The sequence below is a fragment of the Falco naumanni genome, chromosome 5, assembly GCF_017639655.2.
Source record: "Falco naumanni isolate bFalNau1 chromosome 5, bFalNau1.pat, whole genome shotgun sequence".
Taxonomy (NCBI): Eukaryota; Metazoa; Chordata; class Aves; order Falconiformes; family Falconidae; genus Falco; species Falco naumanni.
Genome location: NC_054058.1, coordinates 78,367,874 through 78,389,115, shown reverse-complemented (window position 1 = coordinate 78,389,115; position 21,242 = coordinate 78,367,874). Strand labels below are relative to the sequence as shown.

Below are 21,242 nucleotides of genomic sequence, written 5' to 3'. Positions count from 1 at the left end.
GGTCACCCAAGATGGCCACCATGTCTTCTTCCCCTGGAAGACCGACTGTCGCCCAGAACTACCTCCACAGCTTCCCCATGGCCACTCTGGTGCCCACGGGCCCACCCTGGCCAACCCAAGATGGTTGCCCAAGACAACTACCATGTCTTCTTCCCCTGGAAGACTGATCGTCACCCAGAGCTACCTCCACAGCTACCCCATGGCCACCCTGGTGCCCATGGGCCTTCCTTGGCCAACCCAAGGTGGCCACCATGTCTTCGTCCCTTGGGAAACTGATCTTGACCCAGAACTACCTCCACAGCTACCCTATGGCCACCCTGGTGCCCATGGGCCTTCCTTGGCCAACCCAAGGTGGTTGCCCAGGATGGTCACCATGTCTTCTTCCCTAATAAGCCCCATCTTGACCCAGTCTCCAGCCCCACCCTGTGAGGACCCAGTAGGGAACCACATGGTGGACATCAACACCCTGATCTATATGGCCATCATCAACTTCCTCCAGGGGTACTTCATCCAACATGCGCGAAATGCACTGAAACGCCCAAAAATGAGCCCAGAACAACCCCAACACTGCCCAAAACAAGACTAGAATGCCTCAAAATAAGACCAAACTGCCTCAAAACTGCCCCAAATAAGCCTGAAACCCCCCAAAATGGGGATTTTGGAGTCAAAACACTCCAAAACAAGTCAAAACTGGTTCCAAAGACTAAAATGCCCCCAAATGAGCCCCAAACAGCCCTCAAACACACCAAAATATGCTCCAACCCCCAAATCAGCCATAAAATGACACCAAAATGCCCCAAAACAAACCCCAAACCCACAAAATACCAAAACACCCCAAATAATCCCAAAATGGCCCCAGAGGAGCTTGAAATGCCCCAAAATGAGCCAAAAACACCCCAAAAATGAACCCCCCAAAATGAGCAAGAAATGCCCCCACATGAGCCCCAAAAAACCCTCAAAGGAGCCCAAAAAGGACCCAAAAGAGCCCAAGTTTCTTGAAAAGGCCCCAAAACGTCTCAGAACCACCAAATTCCACCAAAATGTCTCAAAATCCCCAAAGTTGCCCCAGAATCTCCAAATTCCCCTCAAATCTCCCAAATTCCCCTCAAATGCCTCAAAATTCCCAAAATTGTCTTGAAATTCCCAAATGTCCCTCAAATGCCCCAAATTCCACCAAAAATGCTTCAAAAAACCCCAGATTGTCCCCAAATCTCCAAATATCCCTCAAATGCCCCAAATTCCACCAAAAATGCTTCAAAATCCCCCAAGTTCCCCTCATAATCCCCCAAATTGCCCTGAATTCCACCAAAATGCCTCAAAATCCCCCAAATACCACCAAAATGCCTCAAAATCCTCCAAATTCCCCTCAAATGCCTCACAAGTCCCCCAAATGCCTCAAAATCCCCAAATTCCCCTCAAAATTCACCAAAATGCCTCAAAATCCCCCGAAATGTCTCAAATCCCCCCCAAATCACACCAGAACCCCCCACCTGGCCCCAAACCGCTGGGAAACGCCTCATCAGCTGAATGTACATTTTTACAAATAATGGAAAAATGTTTTTTTGGACCCATTGTAAAAAATATGCATTTTGGCCCTTCCCCTGCCCCATTTTGGGCCGATTTTGGGTAAATCCGGAGCCGGGTGGAGCCAGTTTACTGGGGGTGGGGTGAGGGGCAGGGCTTGCCTGAGGCCCCACCCTCTGACCCTGCCCACTCGAGCTGCCATTCATCGGGGGCCAGGAGGTGCCGGTGCGTCTCCCAGCCAGCGGCCGCCAGCCCTGCGGGACAATGACGTCACAGGATGACACACGTGCCACCACACGCCACCAGGTGTGAGGTCACATGGTGACATGTAGCAACAGGCACAGCAGGGTCACGGGGTGACATGTGATGACACAGGGTGGTGGCACATGACACACATGACGTGATGTCACTGGGGGGGGCTTGGAGGTCACACGCATGATGTCACAAGGGCATCCAACGACAGGTGGGACCCAGATAGTGACATGTGATGACAGCAGAGGTGACAATGTGTGACATCACAAGGACACACGCTGCCACGTCATGACATGCAACACAGTGATGACACACAATGATGACACGCGTGATGACACGTACCACGCAGGAAGGCGGGGCCAAGCGTGCGCCACAGGCGGGAGCTCTCAGCCACGACTCCCCACGGCACCATTCCTGGCGCTGCAGGGGAGGGACACCCCGTTATTGCCCCATGGACCCCAAAACCTCCCAGGGTCCCCCCAAATCCCTCCAAGACCCCCTGAAACTCCCCCAGGGACCCCAGAACCCCCAAGGAACCCCCTAAACGGTCCCTAGTGTACCCCCAAATACCAACACCCCCCCACGGTGCCCCCAAACCACCCCAGGGACCACCCAGATTCTCCTGGGGACCCCAAGATCCCTCTAGGGCCACCCCAAAGCATCCCAGGGTCCCCCCAAATCCCCTAGACCCCAAAACCCCACCGGGGACTGCCCAAACCAACCCCTGACACCCCCAAACCACCTCAGGGCTCCCCAGCTCCCCCCTAGACACCCCTAAACTGACCCCAGAGACCCCCCAAACACTTCCAGGGACCCCAAAAGCCATCCTGGGTCCCCCTAACCCGCCCCCGCAAGACTCTTAAACCCCTCCAGGCAACCCCAAAATCCTCCTAATGACTCCAGACACCCCCAGGAACCCCCTAAACAGTTCCTAGGGATCCCCTCAAAGCATCCCAGGGTCCCCCAAAACCCCTCTAGTGACCCCCCCCCAGAACCCTCCAAACCACCCCAGGGACCCTCCTAGGCACCCAAAAACCCCTCCAGCCCTCCCTCAAACCAACCCCAGGACCCCCCAAAATGATAATGATCCCAGAGGCTCCCCCAAAGTCCCCCCCAAACCACCCTAGCCCCCCTCAGACACCCTAGGGACCCCCAAACCCCACCCCAGAAACCCCCTAAACTCTACCTGTGGCCCCCCCCCAAACCCCTCCATGGCCCCCCCAAAGCACCCCAGGGTCCCCACACTCCCCCCCTAGGGACCCCAGATCCCCCAGGGCACCCCCCAGACAACTCACGGCAGTGGCGCAGGCGGCGTTGGAGCGGGCGCAGGGCAGCACCCATGGGTGCCCCCAGGGGCAGGTCAGGGCCCAGCAGCTCCTCCAGCAGCAGCGCCTGGGCGCAGGCTCGCAGGGGGGTGTCAGGGGGGGCCCCCTGCCGTAACCCCACCCCCACCCACCCTAGTAGGGGGTGGGGGTCACCTGGATGGCTAGGTCCCTTCCTGGGTCCCTCCCAGGCACATGGGTCCTGTGACCTGCCCCTCCCTGAGGTCCCCTAGGATACCCCCCACCCCAAACCCCAGATGCCTGGGTACCTGGGAACCCCCCACCCACCTGGGGAGCTGGGACCCACCCCCACCCACCTGGGTCCCTGGGATGCCCCCCAATCAACCCCAGACTCCTGGGGCCCTGGGACCCCACCCCCCTCGCAAACTCCTGGGTCCCTGGGAGCCCCCCACCCACCTAGAACATCCTCCACTAAACCCCGGGTCCCTGGGACCCCCCCCAACCACCCACCTAGGTCACTGGGACACCCTCCACCCAACCCCAGAAGCCTGGATCCCTGTGACTCCCATTCACCCACCTGGGTCACTGGGACCCCCCTCCACCCAAACCTGAACATCTGGGTCCCTGGGATGCCCCCACCCAACCAGCCCCAGGAGCCTGTGTCCCTGTGACCCCCCACATCCATACCACACGCCCTGGGACCCCCACCCAACCTACCTGGGTACCCCCCAGAAGCCTGGGTCCCCAGGACCCCCCCCACCCATGCCACACATCCAGGGACCCCACCCACCCACCTGGGTCACCCCTGGATGCCTGGGTCCCCGGGACCCCCACCCACCCCAGGGGCACCTGGGTCCCGGCTGGACAGCTGGGTCCCGGGACCCCCACCCACCCCGGGGACACCTGGGACCCCCCCCAGACACCTGTGTCTCTGGGACCCCCACCCACCCAGCATGCAGGGGGGGTCCCACCTTGGGAGGGCCGCAGCACAATGATGTAATCCTCGGTGCCACATTCCAGTGCCTTCTTGAACTCTGCTTCGCTGCGGGGGAGTGGGGGGCGGGAAAGAGGGGAGACTCGGACACCAGGGTCCCCCCCTTCAGACGCTGAGGTTGTCCCCCCCTAGACACTGGGGTCCCCTCACCTCTTGACCAGCCGGTGCAAGGGGGCACCCAAATGGAGGTTCAGGCGGGTGCTGAAGCCTGTGGGGACAGCGGGTGACATCAGAGTGACATCAGGGTGATGTCACAGGGTGACACCAGACACGGACACAAATGGGGGTGTACACAAAGTGATGTGGGGGGATGACACCAGGCGAGACCAGATGACACTGGTGACGCTGAATGACATGGGGGTGACACTGGGTGGCAGTAGGGGACATCAGGGAGCACTGGGTGGCACCAGGTGGCATAGTGGGGTGACAACAGGTGACGCTGGCTGACTTAAGAGTAACACTGGACAACACTGGGTGACAGTGGAGCGACACTGGGGGTTGCTGGGTCACATGGAGGTGACACCAGGTGACATGGAGGTGACACCAGGTGACACTGGAATGATACCTTGGGGCGCTGGGTCACATAATGCTGACACTGGGTGACGCAGAGATGACACCAGATGATGTGGGGGTGACACTGAACAACACTGGGTGACAAGAGTGATACTGGGGGTTGCTGGGTCACATGCAGGTGACACTGGGTGACACCAGGCACCACTGGACAATGCTATATGACACAGGAGTGATATTGGGGGCGTGGGGTAACACAAAGGTGACACGTGGGTGATGCTGAGTGACATGGACAGGCGGGTGACACCAAGTGACACCAGGGGGTGCTGTGTGACATGAGGGTGACACCAAGCAACATATGGCTGATGCTAGGTGACAAAGTGGGGTGACACATAGTGACACCAACTGACACAGAAAGTGACATGGGGTGACACCAGGTGACACTTGGCGACAGTGATGCTGGGTGACATAGAGGTGACACAGGGTAACACCAAGTGATGGCAGGGATGGCAGCAGGTGACACTGGGTGACACAGAGTGTGACATCAGATGACTGAGAGTAACACTGGGTGATGTGGGGTGACACCGGGTGACACAAGGGTGACCCAGTGGTTACACTGGAGAACGTGTGGGGTGACATGGGGGTGACAGTGAATGACATGGGGTGACATTGTGTGACATGGGGTGACATCAGGTGACACCTGGGGTTAGCAGGGATGGGTGACCCACAAGGGGGGTGACACTAGGATACAAGGATGTGTGACACCAGGGCAGTGGACAGTGACAAAGGGTGGGTGACACCAAGAGGAGGGGCGCACGGGACAGAACAACAGTGAGGGATGATGCAGGAGGGGTGACACCTGGTGGCTGTCAAGAGGTGGGTGACATGGGGAGGTGACATCGAGGGGGAATGTGACACAAGGGGAGAACGTGACACGACGGTGACACAACAGTGGGTGACACTGAAGGATGACACGAGCGTGCGTGACACCAAGGGGTAACACGGGGGGGGGGCCCACCTAGTGGGTGTCAGAGGTGGGTGACATAGCAAGGTGACACTGAGGGGAAACGCAACACATGAGGGTGACACCAAGGGGTAATACTGTGGGAGGGCGGTTGACACAGTGGCAAGGGGGTGACATCTGGGGGTGACACAGTGGTGGGTAACACCAAGCGATGACACCAGGGGGGGTGACACCAAGGGGTGACACTGGGGGAGAGGGGTGTGACACAGGGGCAGGGGGTGACACCTGGTGGGTGCCAGGGGTGGGTGACATGTGGGGGTGAGTGACACAGGGGGTGACCCCAAGGTCCCTGTGACTCACCGGGCAGCAGGGGCTCACGGGGGTTGACATCCTCGGGGCTGGGGACGTTGATGACGCCTCCGTCCTCCCAGATGGGGTGGTGGGCCAAAGCCCCATCCCCCCGGGCCACACCCCTCAAGGCCCCGCCCAGGGCGAGGCGCAGGCGGGGCCGGTTGAGGGTGGGCAGGCGCAGGGCCCCCACCGCCCCCACGTTGGCACCCAGGTGGGTCACCAGCAGCAGCGTCACCACCAGCCCGGTCAGCCTGGGGCCCAAAAACTCCCATCAGCCCCTGGGGCAACCCCAAAATCCTATCAGTCCCTGCGGGAGGGGGGGAATCCCATTAGCACATGGGGCACCCCCAAAACCCCATCACCCTGGGGGGGGGGAACTCCCATCAGCCCTGGGGGCAGGGGTGCAAAACCTCCCATGAGTCCCTGGGGGGGCCCCAAAAACTCCCAAGAGGTCCTGGGGGAGGAGAAACACCTCCCATCAGCCCCTGGGGGAGCCCCAACATCCCATCAGCCCCTGGGGGGGGCCAAAAACTCCCATCAGCCCTGAAGCGGGGGGGAGAAAAGTCTCCCATCAGCCCTGGGGGGTGGCCCAAAATGTCCCATCAGCCCCTCGGCAGGGGGGCGGGGGGCAGGGCAAAAACTCCCATGAGCCTTTAGAGGACCCCAAAATATCCCTTCAGCCCCTGGGGTACCCCCAAAATCCCATCAGCCCCCTGGGTAGCAGGGTGTCAAAATGTCCCATCAGCCCCTGGGGGGGGCCTCAAACTTGCCCAGGAGCCCCACCCCCAAACCCCGCCCCCTCTCTTTGAGCCCCACCTCCCCATGAAGCACTAATCCCCTCCTGGAAAACCCGAGGCCCCACCCCCTCTCTTTAAGCCCTGTCTCCCCATGAAGCACTAATTCTCTCCCTGAGCATCCCAGAGGCCCCGCCCCCTTTCCCAGAGGCCACTCCCTCTTCCCAGCATGCCCCGGGGCTCACCATGGCCGCCCCTCCAGCAGTGGCAGCAGCAGCAGTGCCAGCAGCAGCCCCGCCCCGTTCACCAGCGTCTCCTGCCCAGTCCCACCAGTACACACCAGTAACACCAGTAACCCCACCTCCTGCCTCCCACTGCCCCCAGTACAGCCCAGTTGCCCTCCCAGTCCCTCCCCACTGCCCCTATCCCAGACCCTCCCAGTGCTCCCAGTACAGCAGTTGCCCTCCCAATTGCCCGCTATCCCCTTGCAGGCCCTCCCAGTGCTCCCAGTACAACACAGCTGCCCTCTCAGTCCCTCTCAATTGCCCCCAATCCCCTGCCAGTCCCTCCCCAGTGCTCCCAGTAACACCCAGTTGCCCTCCCAGTCCCACCCCATTACCCTCAGTTCTTCCCAGTGCCCCCCATTCCCCTCCCAGCCCCTTCCAGTCCCTCGCAAAGATGTCCCAGTCCCCGATCAGTCTCTTCCAGTATTGTCCCAGTCTCTCCCAGTCCCCCCCAGTGATGGCCCGGTCCCACCAAGTTCCCCTCCCAGTCCCTCCCAGTGCCCACCTGGCTGCTGTCCTTGGCGGCCACGTCGGCCATGTTGTCCCTCCGCGCCTGGTGCACAGCCAGTGCTGCCCGCGTCGCCCCGCCTGCCACTCCCACAATGCACTGCGGCAGGGGCACCTGCGTCACCCACTGCCTCCCAGTGTCCGCCAGTATCCCCCCAGTGCATTCCAGTGTCCTCCAGCATCACCCCAGGATCCCCCCGGTGCCTCCCAGTATCCCCAAGTATCACCTGTCTCCCAATATCCCCTAGCATCACCCCAAAATCCCCACACTGCCTCCCATTATCCCCAGCACCACCCCAGTACCCCACCAGTACCTCCCAGTATCACCCCAGTGCCTGCCAGTATCCACAAGTGTCTCCCTGTACCCCTCAGCTTCACTCTGTGCCCTCCAGTATCCACCAGTATATTCCCAGCACCTCCCAGTAATACCCCCAGCAGCATACCCAGTGCCTCCCAGTAACCCCCAGCACCACCCCAATGTCCTCTAGTGCCTTCCAGTATCCCCCAGTATCTCCCTAGCACTTCCCAATATTCCCACAGTACCACCCAAATGCCTCCCAGTATTCCCCAGCATCACCCTGTGTCCCCCGGTATCTCCCCAGCACCCTCTAGCATCCCCCCAGCACCTCCCACTACTCCTGCACAATCACACAAACTCCTCCCAGTATCTCCCAGCATCACCCCAATGTCCCCCAGTATCCCCCCCAGCACCTCCCAGTATTCTGGCAGTATCACACAAATGTCTTCCCGTATTCCCCAGTATCCCCCCAGCAGCTCCCAGTACTCCACAAGTACCACCCAAGTGCCTCGCAGTATCCCCCAACATCACCTCAGTGTCCCCCAGTGCCTTCCAGTATCCCCCCAGCAGCTCCCAGTATTCCCACAGTCACTCAAGTACCTCACAGTAGCCCCCAACATCACCCCAGTGTCCCCCAGTGCCTTTCAGTACCCCCTCAGCAGCTCCCAGTATTCCCACAGTACCATCCAAATGCCTCCCAGTATCCCCCAGCATCATCCTGTGGCCCCCAGTATCCCCCCCAGCACTTCCCAGTGCTCCCACACTGTCACTTAAATGCCTCCCAGTACCCACCAGCACCACCCCGTGTCCCCCAGCGCCTCCCTCATCCGCTGGGGGCGGGGAAGGGGGGCGGGGCATTACCTTGACAGCAGCCGCCAGCGTCAGGAGGGCGGGGCCGGTGGGGGGCCAGGCAGGCGCCAGCAGCTCCAGCACCAGCGCCACGTCATTGAGCACGTCAGCAGCCAGCCTGGGCGGGGCCACGCACGTGAGGGGGGGCGGGGCCGCGGGGGAAGGGGGGAAGGGGGGGGCGGGGCCGCGGGGAAGGGGGGAAGGGGGGGCGGGGCCGCGGGGAAGGGGGGAAGGGGGGGCGGGGCCGCGGGGAAGGGGGGAAGGGGGGGCGGGGCCGCGGGGAAGGGGGGAAGGGGACTCACCGCCACTGCTTTGCCTCACAGTCCAGGCGGGTCCTGCGGGTTGGGGGGGGAGCCAGTATCTACCACTAAGTCCCACTGCCACCTCCCATTAAGGCCCAGTAGCTACCAGTAAGGCCCAGTGCCACCTCCCAGTAAGGTCAAATAGTTCCCAGTAAGGCCCAAGTGCCACCTCCCAGTGCTCCCAGGAAGACACAGTAGCTACCACTAAGGCCCGTTACCACCTCCCAGTAATGACCAGTAGCTACCAGTAACACCCAATACCTACCTCCCAGTAATGCCCAGTGACTCCCAGTAACACGCAGTACCACCTCCCAGTAGGGTCCAGTAGCTCCCAGTAATGCCCACTGCCATCTCCTAGTAAGGCCCAGTTGCGCCCAGTAGCTCCCAGCACAGCCTCCCCATGCTCCCAGTACACTCCCAGTGCGTCCCAGTGCTCACCCCTGGAGCCAGGCGAAGGCGATGCGTGTCACCATCCCCACCCCATCTGCAAGGGCACCAGTTTGGGGTGAAACTGGGCAACTTTGGGTATGGGGCAATTTTGGGGGTGAAAATAGAGGATTCTGGCTACAGCAGGATTTTGGGGTGAAACAGGGATATTTGGGGTGCAGGCGTTTTGGGGTGAAAATGGAGGATTTTGGGTGTGGAATGTTTGGGGTAAAATTTGGGGTGATTGGGTGTGGGGGCATTTTGCGCTGAAAATGGGGGATTTGGGGTGTGGAGTGTTTTGGAGTGAAATTTGGGGATTTTGGGTACGGGGGCATTTTGAGGTGAAAACATGAGGGTTTGGGTGTGAGGATGAAAACAGAGGATTCTGAACATGGGGAGGTTTGAGGAGAAATCAGGAGTATTTTGGGTTTAGCTGATTTTGAAGTAATATCAAGCCATTTTGGGTGAAAGTGAAAAATCTGGGAGATGGACGATTTGGGGTAAAAAATGGTGAATTTTGGTGCGGGAGAGGAGTGAAAATTAAGGATTCTGATGTGTAAACTACAGCAGTTTGGTACGATAGAATTCTGGGGTGAATATAGTAATTTTGGAAAGATTTTGGAGTAAAATTGAGGGATTTTAGTTAAAAAGGGATTTTGGGGGTGAAACCAGGGGGTTTTGGTGTTGCCAGAGCAGGTTTTGGGGTCAAACTGGGGGATTCTGGAGCCAAAGGGGGAATTTGGGGATGAAACTGGTGGGGTTTGGAGGTGCTGGAGAAGACTTTGGGGTAAAACTGGGGGATTCTGGGGTCGCAAGGGGTTTGGGGTGAAAATGGTGGATTTTGGAAACGTTTTGGGGTAAAATCGGCTGATTTTAGTTAAAAACAGTATTTTGGGGTGAAACTGGACAATTTTGAGGTCCTAAGGGGGATTCTGGGGTGAAACTAGGGGATTCTGGCATTACCTGAGCATATTTTTGGGCCAAATTGAGAGATTTTTGGTGAAAAAATAGGTTTGGGGATGAACTCTGGGAATTTTGGGGTGAAACTTGAGGATTTTGGGGGGCAGCTGTGCATTCTGATTACAAAAAGGATTCTGGGGTTAAACTGGGGGGAAGGGGGTACCAAAGCATATTTTTGGGTCAAACTGGGAGATTTTGGGGTCCAGCTGGGATTTAGGAGGGGAAATGGGGGATTTGGGGGTTGCTGGATCAGATTATGAGCTAAAACAGGCACATTTGGGTGATTCTAGAACACATTTTGGGGTCAAACTAGGAGATTTGGGGTTTAAAAAAAGATTTTGTGGTGAAAAATGAGATTTGGGGGGCACTGGGGCTAACTTGGGGGTCAAACTGGGAAATTTGGGGGTTAAACTGGGAGATTTGGGGATCAAGAAGGGGAATCTTGTGGTAAAATTTGGTGATTTTGGGGACAGGTCAGGATTTTGGATTCCAGCTAAGATTCTGGGGTGAAAATTTGGGGGTTGGGGAGTGCTGCATCAGATTTTGGGGTGATATTGAAAGATCTGGGGGGTTCTGGATAACATTTTAGGGTCAAATGGGAGGTTTTGGAGTCCAAGAGAAATTTTTGGGGTCAAAGTAGTGAATTCTGGGGTGAAACCGGGGATGCCCAAGCAGATTTAGGAGTAAAACTGAGGAATTTTGAGATTCAGGACAAATTCTGGAGCGAAAAATGATTTTTTCGCAGGTGCTGAAGCTGATTTTGAGGTCAAACTGGGAAATTCTGAAACAAAAGATGGGCTTGGGGGTCAAACAGATGAATTTGGGGGTAAGACTGGGAGATTTGGGGTTCAGCCATGGATGTGGGGGCCAAGGGTGGTTTTGGGGTGAAACTGGGGGGGTTTGGGGTTGGGGGTACTCACCACGTAGCACCCAGGTGAGGGTGGCCCCGGTGACGGTGGCAGCGCTGTCCCCCACCCCCACGGCCTGGAGCACTGCCCGGGTGGCCAAGGCGCCCGTCAGGGTGCTGCACAGTGCCTGCCCAGTGTTCCCAGTTACCTCCCAGTTACTCCCAGCCCATCCCGCCTCCCTCCCAGTTCCCTTCCCATCCCTCCCACTGCCCTCCAGATCCTCCCAGTAACCCACACTAACCGCCCAGTCCCTCTCAGTGTCCACCTGCCCAGCCCACCCCCATTCCAGTGCCCTCCCAGCCTTTCCCAGTACCCCCCAGCCACTTCCCAGTGCCTCCCAGTTACACGCCAGTGTCCCCCAGCCCATCCCAGTGCCTCCCAGTTACCACTCAGTCACCTCCCACCAACCCCCTGCACACCCACCTCTTTCCCAGTTAACTTGCCAGTCCCTCCCACTGGCCACCAGGTGCTTCCCAGTAGCCCACAATCCCCTTCCAGCACCTCCAAATCCCTCACAGTGCTCCCAGTACCCCTCCTAGCGGCCCCCAGTCCCTCCCAGTGGCACCTGGAGCGCATCCCAGCACTGGTACTGGAGGTAATCCGGGCTGACACTCTCGGGGTACCCCTGGGGCAGCAGCACCCGCTGGAAGGGAAATGGGGTGGGGGGAGATCAGGGACCCTGGGACCCCCCAAACCCACTCAGCCCCCCGACCCTTGCAGCACCCTAGTATTCCCTCAAGGACCCCCCCAGATCCACACCTAACCCCCCGAGACCACCAACAGCCCCCCCCCCCAACCCCCCTCACAGGATTCCCCTAAAACTCCTAGACCCCCCTCAAAACCCAAATACCCCCCCCAGACCCCCAACCCCCATCCAGGACCCCAGGATCACCCCAACGACCTCCTCAGGTCTCATTATCCCCACCCAGGACCCCCTGGACCCCAGCAGCCTCCTCCAGAACCCCCCAGCCCTCATTAACCTCCCCAAGACCCCAACAGCACCCTCAGGTCCCCCCCAAACCTCATTATCCCCCCCTCAGAACCCAAATAATCCCCCCCGGGCCCCGATACCCCCCTAGAAGCCCAGTACCCCCAGTAACTCCCCCAGACCCCTCCAAGACCCAAGTACCAACCCAAGGACACCCCCCCCCGGACACCGATAGCCCCCCCAGGACCCCAACATCTCCCTCAGGACACCCCCAAACCTCACGATCCCCCACCCCGAACCCAAATAACCCCCCAGGACCACCCTCCCCAGACCCCGTTATCCCCCTCAGGACCCCAACAGCCCCCCGCAACACCTGCCAGGACGCCTGTATCTCCCCCACGACCGCCCCCCCCCCGAACTCATTAGCCGCCCCCCGGAGCCCAAAGCCCCCCCAAGCCCCCCCTCACGGCGGCAGCGCGGCGCAGGCCGGAATGCGAGCAGGCGCCGGGGGGGACGAGGCGCTGGAGCCCCCCCCTGGAATCCCCCTGGTACCGGGCGGCTTCGCGGGGACCCCACAGCTCCCGGCAAAGCGGGGGGGGCGCGGAAGGGCCGGGGGAGACACGGGGCGGGGCTGGCCACCCCGTCCCCGTCCCGCTACCCTCCGGCCCCACCATTCCGCGTCGCCGCGTAAAGGGGTCGGCTCGCTTCCGAATGGCGGGCTGGGCTGACAGTCCTCCAGCTCTCTATGGTCTCTATGGGGCGGGCTGGGAGGGCGGTCCCCCAACTCTATGGTATTCGGCGTGGCGGGCTGGGAGGGCGGTCCGCCACGTCTCGATGGTATTGCCCCAGTCCCTCCCAGTGCCCACCTGGCTGCTATCCTTGGCGGCCACGTCGTGCTTGGTACACGGCCAGCTCCGCCCACCACTCCCACAATGCACTGCGGTGGCCGACACCCGCAGCACCCACTGCCTCCCAGTATTCCCCAGCATCACCCCAGTACTCCACCAGTACCTCCCAGCATCTCCTCAGCACCTCCCAGCATCCCCTGAGTATCGCCCTAGTGCCTCCCACTATCCCCCCAGTGTCCACTAGTACCTCACAGTATCCTCTCAGCACCTCCCAGTATCACCCCAGTGCTTCCAAGCAACTCCCCTAATGCCTCCCAGTATCTCCCTAGTATCCTCCCAGTGCCTCCCAGTAACCCCCAGCATCCTCCCAAGTGCTGCTCAGTATCACCCCAGTATCCCACAGTATCCTCCCAGTGCCTCCCAGATCCCCCGGGCACCTCTCAACATCATCCCAGTATCACCCCAGTGCCTCCTAGCATCTTCCAATATCCCCCCAGTGCCTCCCGGCATCCCCCCAGTATGCCACCAGTATCTCTCAGTATCCTCCCAGTGCCCCCCAGTATGCCCCCAGTGCCTGCCCCTCACTGCAGTCTGACAGAACTGCAGCCAGCTCTAACGAGAAGCATCCCCTGAAGCCGCACGCGCACCCCACCCTAGCTGGGCCATCCCAGGTGGCTCATCCCACCCTGTCATCCCATCATCCCACCCCATCATCCCTCCCCACCATCCTGCCCCGCCATCCCATCCCGTCATCCCACCCTGTTCCAAGAAATTTCCGGATTATGACAGAACCTGAGGACACCCAGCCAGGAACCTAAGGACACTGGGCCAAGAGGCTGAGGATGCCAAAAGATGGAGGACACCAAGACAAGAGCCTGAGCACACCCAGCCCAGAGCTTGAGTACACCCAGCCCAGAGGCTGATGACACTGGACCAAGAGCCTGAGGACGCCTGGCCAGGACCCTGAGGATGCCCAGCCAAGAGGCTGATGACGCCAACACAAGCCTGAGTACACCCAGGCAGGACCCTGAGGATGCCTGGTCAAAAATCTGAGGACGCCAGGCCAGGAACCTGAAGACAACAGACCAAGAGCCTGAGGACCCCCAGCTAAGAGCCTGAAAGCGCCCGGCCAAGACCTTGAGGACACCGGGCCTGAGGCTAAGGACGCCTGGCCAGGACCAAGAGCCTGAGGATGCTGGGCCAGGAGTCAAAGGATGACAGATCAAGAGCATGAGGATGCCAGTGCAAGAGGCTGAGGACACCTGGCCAAGAACTTGAGGACACCGGGACCAAGAGCCTGAGGACCCCCAGTTTAGAACTGAATACACCCAGCCAAGAGCTTGAGGATAATGGACCAAGACCCTGACGACGCCCAGCCCCGAGCCTGAGGACACCCGGCCAAGGGCCTGTAAGCACTCATCTAAGAACCTCAGGACATCTGGCCAAGAGCTTGAGGACACGGGAACAAGAGGCTGAGGACACCTGGCCAGAAGCCTGAGAACACTGGGCCAAGAGTGTGATGATGCTGAGACAAGAGCCTAAGGACACTGAGGCAGGAGCCTCAGGACACCGGACCAGGAACCTGAGGACACTCAACTAAGCTTGATGACACCAGAATAAGAGGCTGAGGACACTGGGCCAGGACCTTCAAGACACTGGACCAAGAGCCTGAGCATGCTCGACCAAGAGCCTGATGACGCCAGGCCAGGACCTTGAGTACTCCAACACAAGAGCCTGAGCACACCCAGACAGGAGCTTGAGGAAACCCAGCTGAAAACCTCAATACACCTGGCCAAGAACTTGAGGACACCTAGCCAAGAGCCTGAGGATGCCTGGCCAGGACCCAGTGGACACTGGACCAGAGCCTGAGGACACCGGGACAGGAGCCTGAGATTGCCCAGTTGAAAGCCTGAGGACGCAGGAGCCTGAGGACGCCTGGTCATTAGTCTAAGGATGCTTGGCCAAGAGCGTGATGATGCTGAAACAAGAGCCTGAGGACACCAGCCAGGAGCCTGATGACGCCAGGCCAGGATCCTGAGAGTGCCGGACCAAGAGCCTGAAGACCTTCAGCTTAGAGCTGAATATGCCCAGCCAAGAACTTGAGGACACCAGGCCAAGAGCTTGAGGATGCTGGACCAAGACCCTGAGGACACCAGACCAAAACCCTGAGGATGCTGATCCAAGAGCATGAGGACACCAGATCAAGACCCTGAGGATGCCAAACCAAGAGCCTGAGGACACTCAGACAGGACCCTGAGGACACCAGGCCAAGAGGCTGAGGATGCCTGGCCAGGAGCCTGAGGACGCCCAGCTAATGGCCTGAACACACCCAGTCAAGGGGGCTGCAGCGACAAGGGTGGTCTCAGGAGGCATCATGATGGGGTCACAGCACCATCAGAGGAACAAAGGAGGAGCCTGATGGGAGAAGAAACTGGAACCAAAAAGCTACTGAGTGCTGAGGAGCACAGCAAGGGGCTCAGGACATGGGACCAGAGTAGAGTCATGGACCATCGTGTCCCATCACGGATGGCAACCAACGTTCTGGACCAGCAGCCCGGTGCCCAGGACCACAGCCCCCATCACAGATGGTAACCAGTGTGCTGGACCAGCATCCTGGTGCCAGAGACCACAACTCCTGGCATGGATGGCAACCAGTGCGCTGGACAAGCAGCCTGGTGCTGGAGACCACAGCTTCCATCATGGATGGCAACCAGTGTTGCTGGACCAGAGCCAGGGACTACAGTTCCTGGCACGGATGGTGACCAGTGTGCCAGAGCAGCAGTCTGGTGCCAGAGACCACCGCTTCTGGCACAGATGGCAACCAGCGTGCTGGACCAACAGCCCAGTGCTGGAGACCACTGCTCCCAGCATGCCAAACCAGCAGCCCAGTGCCCACAGCCCCCATCATGGATGGCGACCAGCATGCTGGACCCGCAGCCCTGTGACAGAGACCACCACTCCCATCATGGACGGTGACCAGCGTGCAGGGCAAGCAGCCTGGTGCCTGGAGACCACCAACTCCCGGCACAGATGGCAACCAGCGTGCCGGACCAGTGGCCTGGTGCTGGAGATGACCGCTCACTCCTAGCACAGATGGCGACCAGCATGCTGGACCAGCAAACTGGTGCCTGGAGACCACCAACTCCTGGCACAGATGGCAACCAGCATGCCAGACCAGCAAGCTGGTGCTAGAGACCAGCACGGACAGTGACCAACATGCCAGACCAGCATCCTGGTGCCCAGAGACCACCACTTCTGGCACGGGTGATGACCAGCATGCTGGACCAGCAGCCTGGTGCAAGACCACAGCTCCCAGCATGCATGGTGACTGGCATGCCGGACCAGCAACCTGGTGCAGGAAACCACCTTTCCCAGCACCGACACTGACCAGTGTGCCCCAGTGCTCAGGACCATCGCTCCTGGCATGGATGATGACCAGTGCTGGACAAGCAGCCTGGTGCTGGAGACCACCAACTCCCAGCACAGATGGTGACCAGCATGCCGGACCAGCAACCTGGTGCCCAGGACCACAGCCTCCATCATGGATGGTGACCAGCGTGCCGGGACTGCAGCTCCCGTGTGCCGCAGGATGTGGCCTGCCCCGCACCAGTCCCACCATCACATCCTCCGGCAGCCACACGTGCTCCCCAGCGGCCACCATCACCCCCCGCCCCGCCTGCCCTGGCACTCAGCTCCCACCCAGCCCCATGGGGGCTTCAGGGGCTGTAACATCCTCCTGCCCCCCCCCCCCCAGCGTTTTCCCAGGGGTGCTGCTTGCAGAGGAGTGCCCCCTCCCCCATCCCTGCTCCCTGCATGTCACCCCCACAACCAGGGGACAAGATGGGCACAACCTCAGCCAGCCCTCAAAGTGCTGGGGGGGTGGGAGGGGGGGGGGCAGAGAGCGGGACCCCCATGGCGAGGGGAGGTGTTCAGAGGAGGCAGAGAAAGGAGCAAAGACAGACCCTTTATTGGAGTCATGCTGGGGGGGGAGACCCCCAGCAGGTGAGCCCCCTTGGATGGGGCGGGGGGGTTGCAGGGTCTGGGGAAGGGGAGACCTGGGAGGGGGGTCCCAGGGGTCCGCCTGTTGCTGGCGAGGGGGGGGCGTTCAGCTGCGCTCTTCCAGGCTGAGGCGGTCGAAAAGGTACTCGGCGAGCCCAGCGGGGGTCTCCCCCGGTCCCCCGGCCCCCCCGGCCAGGCGGCGCAGGTTGGTGAGGTGGTCCCCCAGCACCTTGATGGCCTTCACCTGCTCGCCCAGGTAGTGGGACTCCAGGAAGTCGCAGAGCTGTGGGGAGAGGGGAGTCAGGGGGGCTGGGGGGGCAGGAGAGGTAAAGACCCCCAGGGGACACCCCAAGGGACGCGCAGGGGTGAGACCAGTGAGTCCAGGTGGAGACCCTGGGGGAAGGGGGGGGGGGCGGGGCTGGGGTAAGGACCCTCAAGCACAGTGAGGACCCCTCAAGGTTGGGGACCCCCCCCAGGGGTGTCTCAGGGGGTGGGGGGGTGACTCACGTGGGGGTCCCCCTTCTCAGAGGCCAGGCGGTGCAGGTCCAGCAGCGCCTGGTTCACCGACTTCTCCAGCTGCAGCGCCGCCTCCAGCGCCTCCAGCGCCGAGCCCCAGGCGTCGCGCTCCGGCTTCTGGGGGTGCACGGGGAGGCACGTGTCCCACGCAGCCCGGGCACGCCGAGGGGTGACACCCCCTCCAGCTAGGGCACCCCTATGCAGCTGTGCCCCCCCAACACCCCCCCAAGCAGCTGTGCCCCCCCAAATGCAGCCCAAGCACCCCGAGGCAGCTGTGCCCCCTTACACACCCCGTGCACCCCAATGCAGCCGTGTCCCCCAGAACCCCCAGGGCCGCTGTGTCCCCCCCCAAACGCACTCCAATGCGGCCCAAGCACCCCAACGCAGCCGTGCCCCCCAACAACCCCCCAAACTACAGCTGTGCCCCCCAGCACCCCCAAAGCAGTTGCGCCCCCCAAAACGCAACCCAAGCATCCCAAAGCAGCCGCGCCCCCCCAAGCACCCCCATGCAGCTGTCCCCCCCCAAACGCAATCCAAGCACCCCCAACATCCCCCCGCAGCTGTGCCCCCCCCCGCCCCCCACCTTGACGTCGTGCAGCAGCACGCGCCCCCCGCGCCGGCTCTGCAGCCGCAGGAGCCCCTCGGCGTGTTCCCGCTCCTCGTGCGACTGCGCCAGGCAGAACCGGGCCAGGCGCGGCAGCGCCACGTCGTCCCGCTCGAAGTAGAACGCCTGCGGGAGACCCCCCCACCTCCGGGTGAGGACCCCCCCCCACCCCGCTCCCCCGGCTCCCGCGGGGGGGCCCCCCCGCCGCGCGCGCGAGCCGCCGCGCCCTCCCCTTATCTCCCTCCCGCAGGCGGCGGCGCCCCTGGAATGTAGGGGATGGCGGGTGGGGAATGAGGAGGGGGGAGGGGAGGGTGGGGGGGGTTGTCTCTGGAACCCATGGGATCTTACCATGGAGAGATAGACGTAGGAAGCGTGGAGCTCCATGTTGGCCATGCGGTTGACGGCGGCTTCGCAGTCGCGGTGGTAATTCTGGCGGATTTGGGAATCCATGGCGGAGGGATGGATGGATGGATGCAGGGATGCAGGGATGCAGGGATGGATGCAGGGATGGGAAGAGCCGGTTCCGTTCAAGCACTGTTGAAGCGAGAACGCGGCTCTGCCCGCACAAAGCCCCGCGGGGGGTTTATATCCAACCGCCGGTGGGCGGGGAAAAGGGGGGGGGGGGGAGGAAGGCCCACGAGCGCGTGCTCTCCCCCCCCCCCCGCCCCCAAACATCGCGGGGGGGGGGGGGGCCTGCCTACCCCTCCCCTGCCTACCCCTCCTCCTGCCTTCGCATCCCTTCCCCAACCAGCCCCACCCCCTCATCCCCCCCACAAGCTGGGGAAGGGACCACATCAGCCAGCATCCCCCCTCCCCCCAAGCCCCCGCCCCTTCCCCTCCCCGGAAGAACCCAGGCGCCCGGGCGGGGTGGCCTTGGCCCTTGTCCCTGTTTGTCACACGGTCCGAGTCAGCATGACTGGGCAAGAAGGCGGGGGGGGGGGGGGGGGGGGGTCGGACACTATGTCCCTCTCCCCTGGGGGGGAGGTGGGGGCTGCCCCGGCGGGAGGACGCAGCTCACGGGGACCCCCAGCTCCCTCCTAGCCTGGGGGGGGGCAAACGGACCCCGGGCTGGGGGGGGGGGAGGCAGAGCTGAAGGAGGAGACCTGGGGAAGTTGGGGACGGGGGTGTCTTGATTTGGGGGGACGGGGGTGTCAGTGCTGGTGCTGACCCAGTTGGTGAGGCTGCAACTGGTTGTTAATTAGAGTTTAATGAACGAGGGTTAAGGGGGGGGGGGGGAAGGCAAAGGAGCTGATTCAGCCCCGGGGGCCATAAAAGAGGAACCTGGTCCCATAGAGATGCTGAGTCGGGGGTTCTCCTGCTCCCGAAACGGGGACGCGGGTGTGTCAGGAAGGACGGGGGGGGGGGGGGGGGGGGGGGGGTAGTAGCCCCCCCCCCCTTCCCCCAAGGACCAAGCTCCTCCCTTCAACCTTTACTTCTCAGGGCTCCCCCAGCACAGGGGTTCTGGCTGGGTTGTGGGGGGCTGTAGCTCAGAATAGAGCCCTGCAAGGAGAGAGGGGAGGGGGTCATGGGGGCGGGGGGCAGCCTCAGACACAGCCCCCCCACCCCCATGGGGCTAACCCCCATCCTCACCCAGCCGCCCTGGTGCTGGATCCAGGTGGAGAGGTGCCGCTGCAGGAAGGATACAGCCCAATCCAGGATGGTCCGGAGGGGGTGGTCACCCCACAGCGCCTGTGGGGACCTGGGTGTCACACTCCCCCTCCCCCCAGCATCAGGGACCCCCCCACAGGGGGCCTGGGTATCCCCTCCCCAAGGGGTTTCCAAGCCCCCCTGACCCCAGCCACCCCACTACCTCTGGATGGGGGGGGGGGGGAGCTCCCTTCCCCCTAGCCCCCAGTGTCTGGGTAGCCCCCTCCCCCCAGGCCCCAGCCCCACCTGCCGGACCACCCGGTAGGTGACATAGAAGAAGACGACGACCCTCCCCCAGTTGATGCCATCGTGGAAGAGTTGCTCGGAGATCTCCGCCAGGGTGGGCAGGGGGGGGCGGCCAGCCAGGGCCCCCACCAGGCTGGGGACACGGGGACAGTAGTGAGGCTGGGGGAGGGGAAGGTGGGGGGTAGCTGTGGTGCACCCCAAGGGGTCTCACCTGTTCAGCTCGGGGTCCTGGCTGAGGTGCCCCCAAACCCGGAGGGCGGCTGCCCTCAGCGAGGCCACGGGGGGGGGTCGCATCCCCCCCCTCACCCCCCAGCTCCTCAGGGGGCACCTGCCGGGGCAGCCCCCTCTCCTGCTCCAGCAAGCTGAGAACAAACCTGGGGGGGGGGGGGGGGGGGGAAAGATGAGGGGGGGGCCCTCCCCCAGCCCTTGGGGCAGGGGGATCCCCCAGACTCACCCCCGGAGCACGGCACCCCCAATCCGCACAATGCAGGAGATGCTCTTGGCACCTGGGGGAGGGGATGGGGGGCACATAGAGGAGCGAATGGGAAGCCACCCCCCCAGACCCACAGGTGACCCTCCCCACCCCCGAACCCCTAGAAATAACCCAGGTATCCAGCCCCACCCCCCATTTACACGGCTAAAGTGAAGTGAAAGTGGTTCTGCTTCCCTGCCCCCCCCCCCGCACACCCTCCCCGTATTCCCACCCCCACCCCCATACCTGTCTCCCATGGGATCTCCAGGAGTCCCCCACCCTCCTGCCCCTCCATCCTGCACCCCAGGACCCACAGAGCTCCCCTCCCCCACCCCACCATGGGCAGGGCAGGGCCACCTCCCTTGGGGCCCCACAAGGGGATTTCTGGAGGGCGGGTGTGTGTCACGATAGCTGGGGGGGGACACGACACACGACGACAGGGACAGGCTGGTGGCCTCAGCCTGAGACGAAGCGGCGCGCAGCTCCGTTTCCCCTTTATTTCCAAACATCAAAATACCCGAAATACAAAACAAGGTACAAAAAAAAAAAAAGGGGGGGGGGGGCGGGGCACGGGGGCGCAGGGAGGGGACCAAAGAAACACAAAAGAAAACCAGGAGGAAGGCAGGGCCCCCCCCAGCCAGAGGGGGGGGGTGTCCCCCATTACATCATCGTGTAATTATGTCATCATTTCATGACGTCATAATTTCATGACGTCATCCCAAAGAGCACGGGGTGGGGGGGTGGGGGGTGGATGTGTCACTCTGCCCCTGCCTTGGGGCAACACTTCTTGGGGACACTGATTGCAAAGTGGGGACCTTCGTAAGTGGGGGGGGGGG

The 21,242-nt window shown here is 61.6% G+C and overlaps 3 protein-coding genes across 10 annotated transcripts; all 3 read right to left on the bottom strand.

Moving 5' to 3' along the window:
• Nucleotides 1-1,544: 1,544 nt before the first annotated feature.
• On the bottom strand, nucleotides 1,545-12,824 carry RUSF1 (RUS family member 1). 5 transcript variants are annotated; one of them, XM_040596284.1, is made up of 14 exons: nucleotides 12,542-12,814; nucleotides 11,712-11,789; nucleotides 11,159-11,273; nucleotides 9,291-9,336; nucleotides 8,853-8,885; nucleotides 8,563-8,668; nucleotides 7,402-7,518; nucleotides 6,858-6,928; nucleotides 5,888-6,129; nucleotides 4,204-4,261; nucleotides 4,031-4,101; nucleotides 3,072-3,233; nucleotides 2,119-2,196; nucleotides 1,545-1,778 (listed from the first exon to the last, which is right to left on the bottom strand). In XM_040596284.1, the coding sequence occupies exons 1-14, from the start codon at nucleotides 12,746-12,748 to the stop codon at nucleotides 1,654-1,656; spliced, it is 1,509 nt and encodes a 502-aa protein (XP_040452218.1). In that variant the 5' UTR covers nucleotides 12,749-12,814; the 3' UTR covers nucleotides 1,545-1,653. The 5 variants fall into 5 exon arrangements, with proteins under 5 accessions (XP_040452218.1, XP_040452219.1, XP_040452220.1 ...); XM_040596285.1 differs by lacking the exon at nucleotides 3,072-3,233 and having other exon boundaries at nucleotides 12,542-12,812; XM_040596282.1 differs by lacking the exons at nucleotides 1,545-1,778; nucleotides 2,119-2,196; nucleotides 3,072-3,233 and having other exon boundaries at nucleotides 3,458-4,101; nucleotides 12,542-12,820.
• A 4,043-nt stretch (nucleotides 12,825-16,867) lies between these two features.
• On the bottom strand, nucleotides 16,868-18,625 carry LOC121089272 (ferritin, higher subunit-like). The gene is made up of 4 exons (XM_040596384.1): nucleotides 18,390-18,625; nucleotides 18,021-18,167; nucleotides 17,429-17,554; nucleotides 16,868-17,204 (listed from the first exon to the last, which is right to left on the bottom strand). The coding sequence occupies exons 1-4, from the start codon at nucleotides 18,489-18,491 to the stop codon at nucleotides 17,028-17,030; spliced, it is 552 nt and encodes a 183-aa protein (XP_040452318.1). The 5' UTR covers nucleotides 18,492-18,625; the 3' UTR covers nucleotides 16,868-17,027.
• Nucleotides 18,626-19,234: 609 nt separating this feature from the next.
• On the bottom strand, nucleotides 19,235-20,752 carry BAX (BCL2 associated X, apoptosis regulator). Of its 4 annotated transcripts, XM_040596388.1 has the most exons (6): nucleotides 20,653-20,728; nucleotides 20,389-20,440; nucleotides 20,146-20,308; nucleotides 19,935-20,067; nucleotides 19,632-19,730; nucleotides 19,235-19,541 (listed from the first exon to the last, which is right to left on the bottom strand). In XM_040596388.1, exons 3-6 carry the CDS (start codon nucleotides 20,226-20,228, stop codon nucleotides 19,464-19,466), a joined length of 393 nt encoding a protein of 130 aa, XP_040452322.1. In that variant the 5' UTR covers nucleotides 20,229-20,308; nucleotides 20,389-20,440; nucleotides 20,653-20,728; the 3' UTR covers nucleotides 19,235-19,463. The 4 variants fall into 4 exon arrangements, with proteins under 4 accessions (XP_040452322.1, XP_040452320.1, XP_040452321.1 ...); XM_040596386.1 differs by lacking the exon at nucleotides 19,935-20,067 and having other exon boundaries at nucleotides 20,653-20,733; XM_040596387.1 differs by lacking the exon at nucleotides 20,146-20,308 and having other exon boundaries at nucleotides 20,653-20,725.
• Nucleotides 20,753-21,242: the final 490 nt, after the last annotated feature.